At 42.8% G+C, this 15572-nt stretch overlaps 2 protein-coding genes across 3 annotated transcripts; one reads left to right on the forward strand and one right to left on the reverse strand.

Moving 5' to 3' along the window:
• Positions 1-240: 240 nt before the first annotated feature.
• Positions 241-5135, forward strand: LOC108936865 (myozenin-2). Of its 2 annotated transcripts, XM_018756503.2 has the most exons (6): positions 241-578; positions 1802-1897; positions 2471-2625; positions 3522-3687; positions 3792-3975; positions 4938-5135. In XM_018756503.2, the coding sequence occupies exons 2-6, from the start codon at positions 1816-1818 to the stop codon at positions 5119-5121; spliced, it is 771 nt and encodes a 256-aa protein (XP_018612019.1). In that variant the 5' UTR covers positions 241-578; positions 1802-1815; the 3' UTR covers positions 5122-5135. The 2 variants fall into 2 exon arrangements, with proteins under 2 accessions (XP_018612019.1, XP_018612020.1); XM_018756504.2 differs by lacking the exon at positions 1802-1897 and having other exon boundaries at positions 242-578.
• Positions 5136-6087: 952 nt separating this feature from the next.
• On the reverse strand, positions 6088-12850 carry LOC108936864 (pre-mRNA-splicing factor RBM22). The gene is made up of 11 exons (XM_018756502.2): positions 12783-12850; positions 11848-11901; positions 11589-11618; positions 11205-11337; positions 10477-10577; positions 8768-8940; positions 7711-7911; positions 7438-7602; positions 7069-7157; positions 6715-6846; positions 6088-6595 (listed from the first exon to the last, which is right to left on the reverse strand). Exons 1-11 carry the CDS (start codon positions 12834-12836, stop codon positions 6447-6449), a joined length of 1281 nt encoding a protein of 426 aa, XP_018612018.1. The 5' UTR covers positions 12837-12850; the 3' UTR covers positions 6088-6446.
• Positions 12851-15572: the final 2722 nt, after the last annotated feature.

Genomic DNA, 15572 nt, shown 5'->3' on the forward strand with positions numbered 1-15572 from the left:
CCACCCGCCTCCATCCCAACAAACAAAGAAGAAAAATGCTCGGAAAAGCAGGAGATGGACAGCGAAGGGTGAAACGGACCTTGTAACCCTCAAACCTTGTCCAGCCTCATGACCTTGCCTTGACCGCTCAACAAATATAGGCAGCGAAGGGGGTGTTGCAGCACGCAGGTGTTGCTGCTGACGTCACCGCGCACTCATGTGCAGGGAATTTCTGGCGGCCTCGTTGAGGTGTGGCACAGCAGCGAGCGGGCCCGGGTTCGGTGGCATGGTTCGGGGCCCGTCAGCTATTCTCGAGTCCTGCGTGAGCGCTGCCCGTCCGGATCATATTTTTACGAACTGGGATAAGCAGGCGGGGGGGGGGTATAAATCCAAGCCCGCCGCCCCTTCCACGCAGTGCCGGCCTGGTCCAGCTAAAATAAAACTGTGATGTAAGTAGCTGGGAGAAGTCCACACTGCATCCGAGCCTTCCCCCGCCAGAACTTGGGTCCTCGAGTCGGGCAAGGAAGCATCCCCGATCGCTGAAGGAAGAGCACGCCGTCTGCCGCGCCGTGTGGTCCGGCTCTTCACGTAAGAGACAGGTAAGCGCCGCCCCGGCCAGGGGCCCGGTGAGCAGGGGCGCCGGCGACGGACCTTGAGCCGAGGCTCTCGGACGATGGAACGCAGGGTTTGTCGGACGCACGAGCTGTGATCCTTAATGTCGCTCCTCCCGATTTCTACATGGCGAACGCTATCAAAAAAAACATTGATTAAATGACGTAGCGTAGCACTTTACGCTGTGCACAGTTACATGTTGCATTTACAGCGATTTTCCCTTCTTCTTTTAAAAACGTTGAGTTTCTTTTTTAATGCTTTCAGCGTAGGACCAGAAACAAACCACACAGCTCCAACAACCGAGCTTCAGAAATATATAGGATAATCACTGGGATCAGAGGAAAGGTGCTGTCGATGGCTTATGGGTGCAGCCTGGTAAAGAGCAGTTCGGTCATCAGCACAGGGGCAGCGGTACCCAAAAATGTCACGATGTCAGATGCACACATTGCCTCTTGAAAATGTGAACACAATATGGGAGAGTGCATCATTTGTCTTTAATTAATTTACCTTACAAATCACACACACACACACACACACATTTTCAGAACCGCTTGTCCCATACGGGGTCACGGGGAACCGGAGCCTAACCCGGCAACACAGGGCGTAGGGCTGTAGGGGGAGGGGACACACCCAGGAGGGGACGCCAGTCCGTCGCAAGGCACCCCAAGCGAGATTCGAACCCTAGACCTACCGGAGAGCAGGACGGAGGTCCAACCCACCGCGCCCCCTCCCTTACGAATCATACACGGTAAAATGACAGGTACAGAATTTCCTTTTAAGGAAATTCCTTTTAATTTCCTTTATGAGTCATCAGCGGTTCGGTTTTCACACGTGCAGATTTTCATGCTAAAAGGACTGGTTAAAAAAAATCCAATTATACTTTCATCATCGGATCACGCACAGCTACCCTGCGATGGACTGGTATCATATCCAGGTAACCAGTGTACTCTGCTTAGCCTGGTGCCCTGTGCGTCCGGGATGGGCTCCGGATCACCGCTAGGATACCTTAGGATGAGCAGTTACCGGTATCGAGCGAGCGAGTGAACATCACACACGTCGCACAATTAAGGGTTGGCATTTTTATCTTTAGCAATATCTCAGCAGAAACCGCTTGTACGGTTTCTTCAGTGCAAAGCCGAGAGTCCAAGCTTACTTCCAGATGCTGTGAGGTAACCAGAGCACTGATGTCAATGATGTGTTAACTCCTCAGTTCCTCCTGGGGAGATGACGACGCAGGTACCATATAGAGACTTGGCCAAGCAAAGGAAGCAGCAGGCCATGGTTTTGTCCAAGGAAGCCCGAGGCGGTAAGAAACATCTCCGCTATGCAGTGTTAGACCATCATTTTCCACCCGGTTTTAGAGGTTTTTCCGATGATCGCAGCTCCGTGTGTTTTTGCGCGACTCTCGTCTAAAGTCTGCAAAATGTGACCTCTGCTGTCAGTTTCGTAAGGACACGTCAAGGAGGTCCCTGTCACGATCACTGGCTCAGTCTCAGAAGTATGTTGTCCCCAAGCAGACCTTCCTCAAAGACATGCCACCAAACAGCCTATTTATAACCCGTTGCCCACGTAACCCAGCCCCAAAACAAACACTAAAGCCTTGGCGTACCCTTGTGACCGCTACATTAAAATAGTCAAGATCTAGTATACCTCATAGGATGCTTCTCCCTTTAAATAAATGTGTGAGAAACATAAAACGTCATAAAGCAACAGAAACACTTTCTGCATTCAGGCAGGACATCACTTTACATAACGAGCGACAAGGAGGCAAAAACTCATAAGAAATGACGTCACGCTAAGAATTGTGCCAAGTGATCAGTACCTTTGTGGTCAGGGATTTTTCCGTAACTCCTCTTACGCTACATTTTCTGGGTAACAGAGCGCCTGGACCTAGGCAAGAAGGTCAGTATGCCACGGGACCTGCAGATGGAGGAACTGAACCTGCAGTCCAACAGAGGTTCCCGCATGTTCTTGGAGAGGCAGAGGAGGGTGGAGAAATTCACCGTGGAGAACGCATCCCAAGGCTCAAACTTTGTAAGCTCACTTTAGAGATCATCAATATATTGACTAAAGGATGGAACTAGACTTGCATCTCCACAGGAACCAGTTCATCTCTACTTAGTAAGAACCAAGATGAGCTGCTTCCTCTCTCCAACCGCAGCGAGTGCGCAAGATCGTTAGTGACGATTTACAGCCCATGGTGTCTGATGAGGTAGTGTGATGGGTGTCATCTCATCTTCAGCTGGTCTCCCATGCTGGGAAAGTGAGCATCTGTGGAAAAAAAACGCAAAGTGCCCAGCTGGAGCACAACTGCAATGGCGTGGTGGGCTTTTCTTCAGAGGGTGGTCCCGTCCACATTGTTTTAATTAACATCCTGAGTCATTTCCTCCTGGAGGAATTAAAGAGCATGTTAGTCGTTGATGCTGTAGGATTGGACTATGATTTGTGCTGTAGACTAAACTCACCATCCATTAACTGTCCTTTAATGGTAACTGTGAAAACAAAGTGTCCATGTGCAGCCTGCACTGTTAAAATATGAAATGGATTGACAAAAAAAAAAAGAGTTAGACAGCAGGGGATGTATAATTTAGCTTTAATTACCAGGCCCATTGTAGTTACACTACATGCCCAGGAGGTCCCTGACAGGTTTATTTTTCTCACAGCTCCTCGTTTTTTTTTTTTTTTTTTGTTTTCCTCTCCTCAGCTGACCTATTTCAGAACAGTACACAAGCAAATTCTCTTATTTTGCCTTAACTTTATTTTTACTGTTACTTGCTGTCTGAATAAGCTCTTGTTCAGCACTTTGTGTCATCTCGTTGAGAAGAGTGCTGCATAAAAATAAACAGAACGGAGTATTAAACGCATTTATTTGTAGAACACAAGTTGTTCACATCAGATAGATAAAGCTTTGCAATCCTCATTTGTTTCAGCACCAACACCTGAACCAGACACAAGTACAGGATTCTCAAGGTACCCTTGGAGGAAAGGAGAACTTTCGCACAGAGATCTTGATCCAGCAGCCTGGGAAGCAAACCCTCACATTACCTCGGACTCAGACTGGAGGCAGGAAAGGGAACCCCAAAGTCCTTGCCCCAGGTAACTAACTGCCTTCTCTAGGCATTTGACACATAGGCTGCCTGTGTGTGATCATTAAAAGGTGCAGGTGAAGTGTTACTCTAATTCCCCACACCCCAATTCAGGTTACTCAGGCCCACTTAAGGAGATCCCCCACGAGAAGTTCAATGTCACTGTGATTCCAAAGTCTTACTGCTCCCCGTGGCGGGAAGCCCTGGGTAATGATGAGGAACTCTTGAGTACTCTCGACTGCCACCTCCCTGATCCACCGCAACAACTCCAGCCTGTCAACTACAGGTGCTTCAACAGGTGAGCCTGAAAAAACATCCACACTTCCCTCCTCCTAGATCAAACCATGTTGGGATAAAGGACCTTTGTTGCAGACGACACAAGCTGCAGGGAACATGATACACAACATACCTGCAGTGTTGTGCAGTTTAATATCTTCAGCATGTCACAAATTAAAACAAATGACAGCCCATCAACTGAATTAAATTACTTTTTGTAAAATTAAAAAGGGTTTGAGTCAAACCTGGCACTCATTCATATTTCCAGTATACCTTCCAAGTAGAAACAGAATCCCCATTTTTGGCACCCAGATCCTTGGGCTCAAGCATCCAGAATCTATTTAAACCTTAGGGTGGAAATGTAACACCATGGGCCAGGGAATAACTGTCAGCCCCTCCAGACTGATTGCGCACATGGGGGATTGCATTTCCCAGGCGCAGAGAACATTGCGTCATATTTGGCCTGTCAGCCCAAAGAATAAAGTAAAATTTCGTTCTGTAGTCAGGAACTACACCCAGGTTGTTTATGTTAACTCAAATTCAAAGTTGCTTTTGTGTTCTCTCATGACGGCAAGGTTATTATGCATTAAGGGACATGTGGGTGGAGAGGTTAGAGGCTGACAGCATGCATATGTAATCCCCTAAACCGTTTAACCTTCTTCCAACTATTGGCTTTCAAAGCAGTCACTGGATCTTGGCCATGTCCTACGCTACAAAGTCCTTGGATTTAAGCAGGTGGCGTAGTGGTTAAAGCTGTTGGCCTACACTCAAAGGACCTGCATTTGAATCCCACTCTAACTGTAGTACCCTTAAGATACTTACTCGGAATTGTTCCAGTTTAAAAAAGATATTTAATTACAGTTCTGAATAAAGAGGTAAATAAAGTAGCTTTGGAGAGTCAGTTAAACTAATAAAAGCTAGAAGTAGCACAGTTTTGTGCCATGTGTACAGCTGGACATAATTCAGGCTCTCCCTCTTTCCCAGGGCACCCATGCCTTTTGGCGGACCCGCAACAACCAAGGTGATGGTCCCTACCCGGCGAGTTGAGCTCTTGGAGACTATACCAGTGCCCAACCTGAGCTGGGACCGCATGACCAAGCGGCCCAACTTCAACCGTGCACCTCGTGGATGGGGAATAAGCTACTCGCCAGAGTCTAACGACCTGTAATGGGGTGTAGGAAGGGGCCAACAGCCCAGAGGCATCTCATGAGAAAATGACTGGACTATAACAGTATCACACTCGTTCTGCAAATACAAACGTTAACATTAATGATCTGGCACTCAGCTAACAGAAGACTTGCAGCAAAACCTGAATATCATCATCTCCAACCTGAGTCCCAAAAATCTTAAATCTTTTGCTCTCACAGCCATTTATATTGTTTAGGTGATATCCACAGCTTATAGTGCAGGGAAAGGATGAAAGATGACTTCTGAAAACAGTTGTGTTTAGGGTACAGCCATTTGTGCATGTGCTGCTTTCTAATTTTGTCTTGTCAGTACTACCAGAAGAATAGAATCTGCTCACTTCCCAGGCAGAAAATTTAATATACAACCTAATTGAGGTTTTCATTAGAACAGTAATTTTGGCATAGAAGAGTATCAAAAACATTCAAGATCCTCAAAAGCACACAATTATATCTACATCCCCTAATGACCTCTCAAAGCAACCAGCCTCCCACTGTGGTGATAATTTTAAGACTAAGGAAATGAAAAGAGGAATACTATTTTAATGTTTACACTGGATAATACATGACACGTTACAAAAAAAATCAATTATTTATAATAAAATTTTAAAAAAAGCCTGAAGAATTTCCAATTTCAGACTGGAATTGAGTGAAAAGACTCAATGGCAGAGTGTGTGCTACACTTTGGAATGAAATTTGTTTGATAAATTATACATCTGAGAAGGTCTCTTCGAAATGTCTGTCGTGGCAATTTGAAAAACAACCCAAACATCAGTTTTCATTTACAGCCATTAGAGGACTTCAAGGGGTAGGTAATTTTGCTGAAATATAGCTAAAAGAGAATATTCTGAATTTAATTACTTCCGGAGTAAGGCGTAAGACACAGGTTTGTTTTCAAATAAGGTCCCACACGGTAGTTTACAATGAATGGATGGTGACACAAATGGAGACAATTAGTTCTTTAAAACAAAATGACACAAAGTAGTACAAGACAGAATAAAAAGGCTTGGAGATAACCAAAACCACTTTTACAGCTCTATCAAGCGCAGAGAGCATGTGTAACCTCTCAAAAGTTTCATCCCTTTTCTGGATCTATAACAAATGTAAACGTGTTTGACTTTCATGCCCTTTCAGTAACCTGAAAGTGAAGTAATTATTTAAATTTATGGGAATGTTTCCATTTATTATTTATAAAATATTTTCAATCCAGTAAAAGGGTTAGAACTAAGAAAATACTTAGGCAGCCATTTTACTACCAAGTTCAAATCCAGAGACCACACAATTACAGGACACCAATGCAACCCCATAACTATGAGCCACCATGGCGGCTTGCGTGAGCACCCATGCGCTGAGGATCCTGGGAAGGGTAGTGGATCTGTCCCGGAGGCCTCATAGACATGGGTGGGGGAGGTGGGGGACCCATGGAACCCACAGAATGGTACACTGAAGGTCCGAAGCCTGTCGGATGAAAGCAAATGGTAAATAGCGGTAAACCAATTTGATCTCTTGTATGTAAACTACAAGTTAAATTCTTTATGTGATGTACATAACAAATGAGGTACACAGGATATGCATACCAGGAGGTGGCGGATTTGTGATGCCTGGAGGTGGTGGAAGGCCCACATTCATAACGGGGGGTGACGAGCTGGGCCCAAGGTTAAAGTAGTTTGCTGGAGACTCTTCTTCTGACACTGGTGGTGGTGGAAGAGCTGTTGGACAGAGGGAATAGTGAAACAAAAAAAAAAAAAAAAAAAGAAAGAAAATAGCACATCATATAGTTAAGGGTTTTCAGGCCATGGTGAAAAAGGGTTCTGGCTCTAGCTGAACTGTAATCATTAGAATTTTGCCCCCCAGTTCAGAGCATTAAAAAGAACTTGAAACCAGCAGAAAATGAAATTGCTTCCAGATACATGGAGAAGGAGACAACACACCTCCAGGAAGGCCAGGGACAGGTTCCAGCTTCATCCCCGATTCGCTCACCCCATCCTTGTCTTTCTCCTTGCCTCGAGCTGCCTGGGACCTGATACAGAGATGCTCAGTCAGAGGTGCACAGACCTTCTCCCAAAACAGCTTTACAAGCCAACAAGCTGTGTTCATTACAATAATCCACTGAAGATATCATGACAATTGACTCCTGCGGTAATAACGCACTAATTTAACACACTAATTTACAGTAGAAACCAGCAAACACCACAAAAAAAACCATCCTTGAAATAAGCATATTGAAAAGAAGAGACAAGTGAAGTGGGAGCAAGAGCATACTAAGCTTCACCACTGGCACACACGGGGTCATCCCTCACCTGCCCCACTTGACAGTTAGCCGGCGTCCATTGATGATGAGCTTGTTGAAAGATTTCTCTGCAGCCAGCTCAGCAGCCTGCCTTGTGGCAAACTGGATAAAGGCACACTGCTGCCTCTGCACAATCGTGGTGGTACGGATCTCCCCAAACTGGTAGAAATGGTTTCTAATGGACACAGGCCATTTCTCATAAGAATCAGGCACTATGACACAGTATTTAAAAGGACAGAACCTTCCAATTTGCTTTAGCAGACAGCGCAAAAGGAGACCTCACCTGAGTTCTACATCTGTGATTGAATCTCCCAGCCCACCAACATACAGCGTTGTGATGCTTTTGTCCTCAGGAGGGTCCAGCCGGGGCATGGTGGACGCCCTCTTCAGCAACTTGTCTGCCACCGGATCGTTAATACCATAGTACCTGTCTTTGATGTTCTGGTCAGCCAAAGGATCATCTGGATCAGTAGGCTTCTCGTGTCTGTGCAGTTTAGAGATAAGGATGCTAAATCACTAAGCCCAAGTCTAGTCTGTCATTTCTGGTATATTTAGTATATATTCTAACACAAATCATTCACGGATCTATCAAAATGTTGTTAAAATTAAGCTGCAACCACAGAGAAATGTCATGCCAGCAGCAGTGCTCCCATAAAACACACACAAAATTGCTTTAATATTCTCAGGTATTTCTTGCAGAACAGCACCACCTAGGTGCAGATTAAAAGTACTACAAGAAACCAGGCTGGCAGGTGTGTCCAACAGAAAGGTACTGAAAACTCCTGTCCGAGAAAAAAAAACCTGACCAATAATGCGCTACATGAATGTAACAAATACACATTCCAAGTTACACAAACACACTGAAAGTGACAGACAAAATAGCTGTAAACACCCATTTTACAACACCAATCCTTCCAAAAAGAACACATATGGCGAATGTTCAGTTTCTTATTCGATTAAGCCTCTTATATGGAAAGACCCCAAGAAAGTGTCTCCCAATAGCAGAACTGTAGGATAATCTGAAAATTGCATAATGTAATTAAGCAGCAGGGCATGTGACTTCACATAAGAATACAGACATGGAGGGAAATTTAGGGAAAACACTGCAAAGTTAAATGTGTAGAATAAACAGAAATAAAATAGAGTCTGCATGGCACTCTTAAGAAGTATACATTTAAACAATACAATTTCAGGCATTAGATTTTTAGAAAAACCCTCACTTTACAAAAAGTACCAGATCACTTACAGTTAGGTACAAATGACAGTAATTTGTACTAAAACTATCCTAATTGCCCCAAGACCTTTAAAATGCAAGGCCCCAACATGGCAATCTTACTCACCTGTAAGGACACTCCTCACCCCTCTTGCACTCACCCTTCACCCAGAAGGAGCAAATGTGAGGCCGATTCCTCTTATAGTAGGGTGTGGTGCGGGCCAATTTCAGCAGCATGTCACTGGTGGAAGGGGCTTTGCCAAGGAGACCCACTGGCCGGGTTCCATCCGAGTTTTGAATCTGCAGCAGGAACAGTGGGTCAGATCAATATTCTGCATTCTACCAACAGTCCATATCTGCCATTGCGAAAGGCCAAAGGCTTCTGGCAGATTGCTCGTTTTAAACAACTAGAAATACATCCCAACACACTCAATTTTAGCTGACCAAAACAACAACAACAACAACAACAACAACATTTGAGTTAGCAGGGAAAGACTTGAAACAAAACTGAAGTGAAAACTACAGATTATCATTAAAACAAGCTAAGGTATCCCCAAGGTTCCAGCACACCATTCTATAATAAAGGAAGCATAAGAATAAATAGCTTACACAGAGATACAATTCAGCAACCACTGTATTAATACCACTGGCATGAATATTTCCACCCTGTATGAAAAACCAGTCTCAAATCTGAGGATCAACCACTTCAAATTAATCCCAAGCAACCCCAACATTACAGACAAGGTAAATGCAAATGAAAAACCAAGCAAGGACACAAATGCTTTCATACAGGACAGGCTTCCTTTAGTTCAATGTCTTTTGCTCATAACAAAACCAGGCAACTAAAAGGTTTTAATAGGCAGTAATCTTATCATAAGGTCAGCAAAGTCATACTAAGATTAAATTGTGCTTTCTGTTCAAAATGGAGTGGATCTTCATTTAATAATGTACTTGTTTTACATTATCAATTCAAGCTTTCCACACTATTTTTGAAGAGTACATTTTAGAGTATTGATATCTGTACATCTTATTCTGGGGTTTATGCCAATTGTACTGTAAAGACAGTCTGTTATTGCTCTATAGACACAGTGAGGGAGAAGAAAAAAGCTGAAATACGGCAAAACACAATTTCCTCCAACAGGGTTTTCAATACAGATTCACAGTAGTGCTTTTTGGTCCATTTAAAAACATTTTAAATGCCACACATTTCTTGAAATTCACTCTTTGCCAGTTTCACTGAAATTAGTCTAGTATTAAATTCCAGTTTTATACAACTGAAAGTGAAAATTTAATGAGCACAGGTTCCAAAAGATGTAATCTAATTCGGTAATATGTTTAAAATGTGATTACAATGAACCTCCATTTAGTCCACAACCATTTTAGTCTCTTAAAACATTTTAGACCATTTTCAGTTGCCCAAAGTCAAGTAAAGACATGACAACAACATACCGGTACACACAATGACTACATTTAGCCCCCAGTTTTGTTTAACAGAGAGCACTTGAGTACACTTAGGGAAAGGAGGTCATGATGAATAAAGCAGGTGGAAGAGTGGAGCTGTCTGGACCCTTAAGATATTTAAAGGAGACAGAGCAGCTGCCCCCCATCCCCAACACTGACACCATGTAAACAATTCTGAGTTAACATGCTGAAAAAATAAGTGACATTTGCATCAGCAAGGAATAATATATCACTTCTGCTTTTTAACAGTACAGATGAAGGGAGGCATGCAGACAGAAGCTGGTGCTACATTCAGTTGTTATTCAAATGTCACAAGCTCACTTACACAGCACAGGAGTTACAGAACACCAAGAACTTTTGAACAGATTACTATACCTCTCTCTCCATGTTCTGGGTGTAGTACTCCTTATTCACATCTGACTTCGGCATATCGTCCTTGATTGCCAGCCCCGTGTCACGCACCTGGATTGGGAGGCCTGTATCATCAGTGGAAACATTAATATTACATTTACGTTTACTCATTTAGCAGACACTGCTCCTAAGCCACTTACAAACACCATGTAGTATTCAGCTGACACCTTTTCACCAAATGTAAACTTACAATGCTAGACACACAATAGTACACTACGTAAGGTCAATCGTTCATCTATACAGCAGTGGAACACCCACACATTCCATGGGAAATTTAGTCACCAACTGACTTAAAACATTCCTTTGGACTGAAGTAAAAATCCAGAGCACCACAAGAAGACCCACAGGAACAAAGAGAGGACATACAATCTCCACACAGATTGTGCACGAATTGAACCCATGCCCACAAGCACCACTCAAGTACTGAGACAACAGTGCTACTCGCTACACCACTTTGCCTCATATAAACATTTCACCTCACAAACAGTTAATTCTCTGAAACAAGTGTTCCATAGAACCATTTTCCCCCAGTCCTCAATATTCACTGGAGTATGACAACCATGACATAAGCAACAAGAAACACATGTAAACCTGAACTGCAACTTGAAAATAACAGAAGCAAACAGACAAATGCCACATTGGACAGTTAATAGCATTACTCAGGGCAAACACAGCTGTGCAAAGCCACACACCGTACTCCAAGTCCAGCAGACACGTCTGACAAACGTTCTTCATCTTGCTGCATGTCTGGCACACCTCTGTCTTCTTAAAACGCATCCTCACCCCAGGGCACCATCGAAATACCGTGAAGGGTCGTGCACAGATCTAAAAGGTATGGGGTGGTCCCAAGCAATAAATCACAATGTCAGTACAAGTCTAATATACTGCAGCTACAATATTGTTCAGGGAATTGTGGAAGTATTATTACAGTGCACTTATGTCTGACATGACAAACTAAACAGGAGCTTGCTGACTGTTCAAGAACAAGCACACACTTATGACATCCCAAGCACAAGTAAAAAAAATTTATTAAAAAATAACCTTACCTAAAAATTTATTAAAAAAAAAAACCTTACCTTACATTCCTTCCCATATTTCTCTTTAGTCTACAAAAAAAAGAAAAAAATATCCAAAAATATTAATATGACAAAAGAAATGACTGGGCAATATGATGGTAAGAGAAACCACTGAATCACTAAAGACACTGAAAAAAGCAAATTATGAAATAGTCAAGTTAAAACACATAAAACAAAACTGGTACTCAAAAGGCAGCCCCTATTGGTGAGTATTTTACTGAACCTATAAAATCTCAAATGATGATGTTTGTCAGCTTACCATACGAATGTAAGGATTTTCACCCAGACATGTCTGACAGAGAATGGGAAAATCCTGCAAAAGGAAGGTCCAAAGATTCAGAGGATTCAAAACTACATTTTTTTCAATGAGTAAGCATTTGATTCATTATATATTCTGCAAGACATCTCTTCTAAAACTTTAAGTAAATCGCTCCAGTTGTGAAAAGGAGTGCAGATGGAAGTCCTGTTATTTAACCCAATGCTAGAATTTATAATGGCATAAAACTTAAAAATCAAACACAAGAAGTGGGGTTGAGCAACAGAACATGATGTGCCAGGACCAAACAATGCATTTTACGTATTTAGAGATTTAAGAATTTTCAAAATAACATTTAATTATCTATGTGACTACTACTAACTGATGAATACGGAAATGTGTCCTGTACCACTCATTTGTGCTGCAACGGCTGTGAACAAATACCAGCAAATTTGCTATACTCCATTTTAACACAGAAACTAATGACATCCATACTATAGTAAGAGAAAACAATGTTATAACTAATAACTAAGTAAACAAACAATGACCACGTCACGGACTAGCTGTAGTGTCTACGAAACCGGTCTGCAGACTCACTGCATACGAAAACCAACGGACTATGATTACACACACACACGGTTAAAAAAATTAAAAAAAAGGCTTTCAAGATATTCGAGCCGCATAAAGACAACTGGATATAGATTAAATATTTAAAACATATACATTTATGAACAATACATGGATGTCTTCTATTGACGCAAATGATTTTCCTCGAGGACGTGGTAGCTAACTCTGTTAGCAAGCGAGCACGCTAACTGAAAAAAAAAGTGTTCTGTCATAAAACACAAACTGGTATTCCTTATTACTACATTCTATTACGCGACATAAACAATTAACAGCTCATTAAAATAATTAAAGCCTTTTTATTTCAAACTTACCGCATCTTCCCAGTTCTGCCGGTTGTACGTATTCGCTCCTAAAGACGTCGCCATCTTCGACTGACAAATCCCAGAATGCACCACAGCAGTCCGATGGGGTCCCAGCATGCATTGCGCAAACAAAGACAACATGTGTGATGTGATTGGTTAAAAATTTGATAATTGGACGTTCGAGATGTAAAAGTTTTTTTAAATATCTTTTTAATATCTTTTTCTACATGAAACTTCTGGAGACTAAATAATTGTTTCGCAATTGTGTTTTTACACATGACATGGTGCCAGTTTAGTTTTAAAATGCCAGCTGGTATCTAACATCCTGCTTACTAAATTTTTAGTAAATGTGGAAATGTTCAATTATGAGGCAGGTCGTTGCTATTAATTTTTTTTCCAAGTGTTTTTCTTGCCATAACTCGTAATTTCTATCCTATTTGTAAAATCTGACATGTTTTCAATACAATTAACTATGTCACGTTTAAACTAGAGTGTAAAAAAGGACACACATTTAAGAAAAGATAATATTTTTCTCCTTAAGTCTTACATTATTATGTCTCTATTTTGGGAAATTGTGTATGTTTTCCAACATGAAAACCTGTGTCAATTTTAAATCCAACAATGTAAAGGATTCTTGAAATCAGTACCTTTTTCAGCTTCATAATACATGGTACTAAAATCCTTAAGAAAGGAGGACAGGGTGTGCATATTTTAATATAGACCACAGGATAACAATAATGCTTCTTATCAGCCAAGTCCTGGGAGCCGCATGGGCCTGGTTCGCAGTGCAGCGCTAAGAAATCTGAATTTCATTGTGAAGTCTTTGAGGCGAAGGATTAGTGGCTACAGAGAACAAGGCCTTTTGTTTATCCAGTGACTGGCTACATAATGGGCGCAAACAATGATAACTTTGTTTTCCCAGTGTCCGCTGAAACCATTGCAAGCATCAAGTTCTCTAGGCTTCGTGCGCATGTACGCAGCAGAGAAATTTCAAAGTGAAGCCCAGGATTACTGTGACAATCTCAACACCCGGGCTGGGGTTAGAGTTCTCCTTTTAAGTGGATCTGCTTCGGTTTACTTTGCATGTGATTAGCAACCCAGGCCTCCCTTAGTCCCTCTGTCGGGGAAAAACCAATTAGCAGGTTGAGGATGTTAAAGATTAGGGATCAACACTAATGGAGGCGTAAGCCCCCCATGTTTATTTAAAGGTGCGGAACAGCACGTTCCAGAGATCCTGAAGAGGGATTAGAAGCACTGAAGGTCTGGAGGCGTCTGCTTATGTTGAACAGCAGACTAGTGCGGGCAGGAGCAAGGCAGGCAGGGCTTAGGAGTGCATTCATGATTTTTCTATAAAGAGAGGGACAGCACATAGCATAGTGATTAAGGACATAGACTAATAATGAGAACATTATTAATTCCTACCCCCTTCTTGTGGCTCTGCTATCGTACCCTTAACATGCACATAAGCAGACTTGCTCAACTGAAGTATCCAACTACATCAGTTGTTAAAATAAATGGTTGGTTTCAAAGTTGGTCACTCCATGGAGACGGTGATTCTTGCGGTGTCTGATGCTCTCCAGTCGGCTAGAGCCGCCTCCCTCTCCTCGGTCCTCATCCTCCTCGATCTGTATGCAGCATTCGACACTGTCAACCACCAGATTCTACTCTCCTCTCTTAGTCAGCTTGGGATCAAAGGAGCGACACTAAGATGGTTTGAGTCCTACCTATCTGACAGATCCTATCAAGTGGTCTGGCGGAGCTTGCATTCTTCTCCTCTGCTTCTCTCAACCGGTGTGCTGCAGGGCTCGGTACTGGGTCCTCTTCTTTTCTCAATCTACACCTCCTCCCTCGGCCCGGTCATAGCCTCTCATGGATTCAAATACCACTGCTATACTGATGATACCCAGCTCTTCCCCTCTTTTCCACCCGGAGCATCAGACATTTCTGGATGCATTGTTGACTACCTCTCAGACATCTTTGCATGGATGTCTGATCACCACTTCCAACTCATCCTCTCCAAAATAAAGATTCTTCACCTCCCAGCTAGCCTCTCCTCTTGTCACGATCTATCGATCAAACTGGACAACTCATTCATTTTGCCTAACTACTCGGCTAAGAGTCTGGAATTGATGATTGGCTTGAGTCTATCTTTTTCTCAGCACATCGAAGCCACAACTGAACTTGCAGCTAAATCCTGCATAATATCTGCAGGATCCGTCCTTACCTCACAAATAACTCTACTCGTCCAGGCCATGGTGACCTCTTGTCTGGACTGCTGCAACCCACCTCTTGTGTGGCCTTCCCACTACTGCCATCAAACCTCTGCAGCTTCTACAGAATGCTGCAGCATGATTTGTGTTTGACTTGCTAAAACGTTCCAATGTATCTCCTCTACTCATTTCTCTGCAGTGGCTTCCTATAGCTACCCGGATCAAATTCAAGACCCTGGTTATCGCCTACAAATGCATCAATAGAACTGCTCCTAGCTATTTACAAGACTTGATCAACTGCTACACCCCAAACAGACCGCTTTGCTTGTCTACGTCTGCTCACTTGGTGGTTCCATGCACGAAAGGTAAAGTGCAGAGGTTCTCGGTTCTGGCTCCAGTGTGGTGCAATGACCTCCCCCTCTCTCTCAGAACTGTTGAAATTCTCTCTACATTCAAGAAGGGTCTGAAAATTGACCTTCTGGACTCATTTCACCCAAGATCTCTCCAGCTCATGTATGGTGTAAATGTTCATGCACTGTAACTTTATGATCATGCCCAGATGAGCCTTTACACAGCCGCTACTCATGTA

This window comes from Scleropages formosus, chromosome 13 (genome assembly GCF_900964775.1).
Source record: "Scleropages formosus chromosome 13, fSclFor1.1, whole genome shotgun sequence".
Lineage (NCBI taxonomy): Eukaryota > Metazoa > Chordata > Actinopteri > Osteoglossiformes > Osteoglossidae > Scleropages > Scleropages formosus.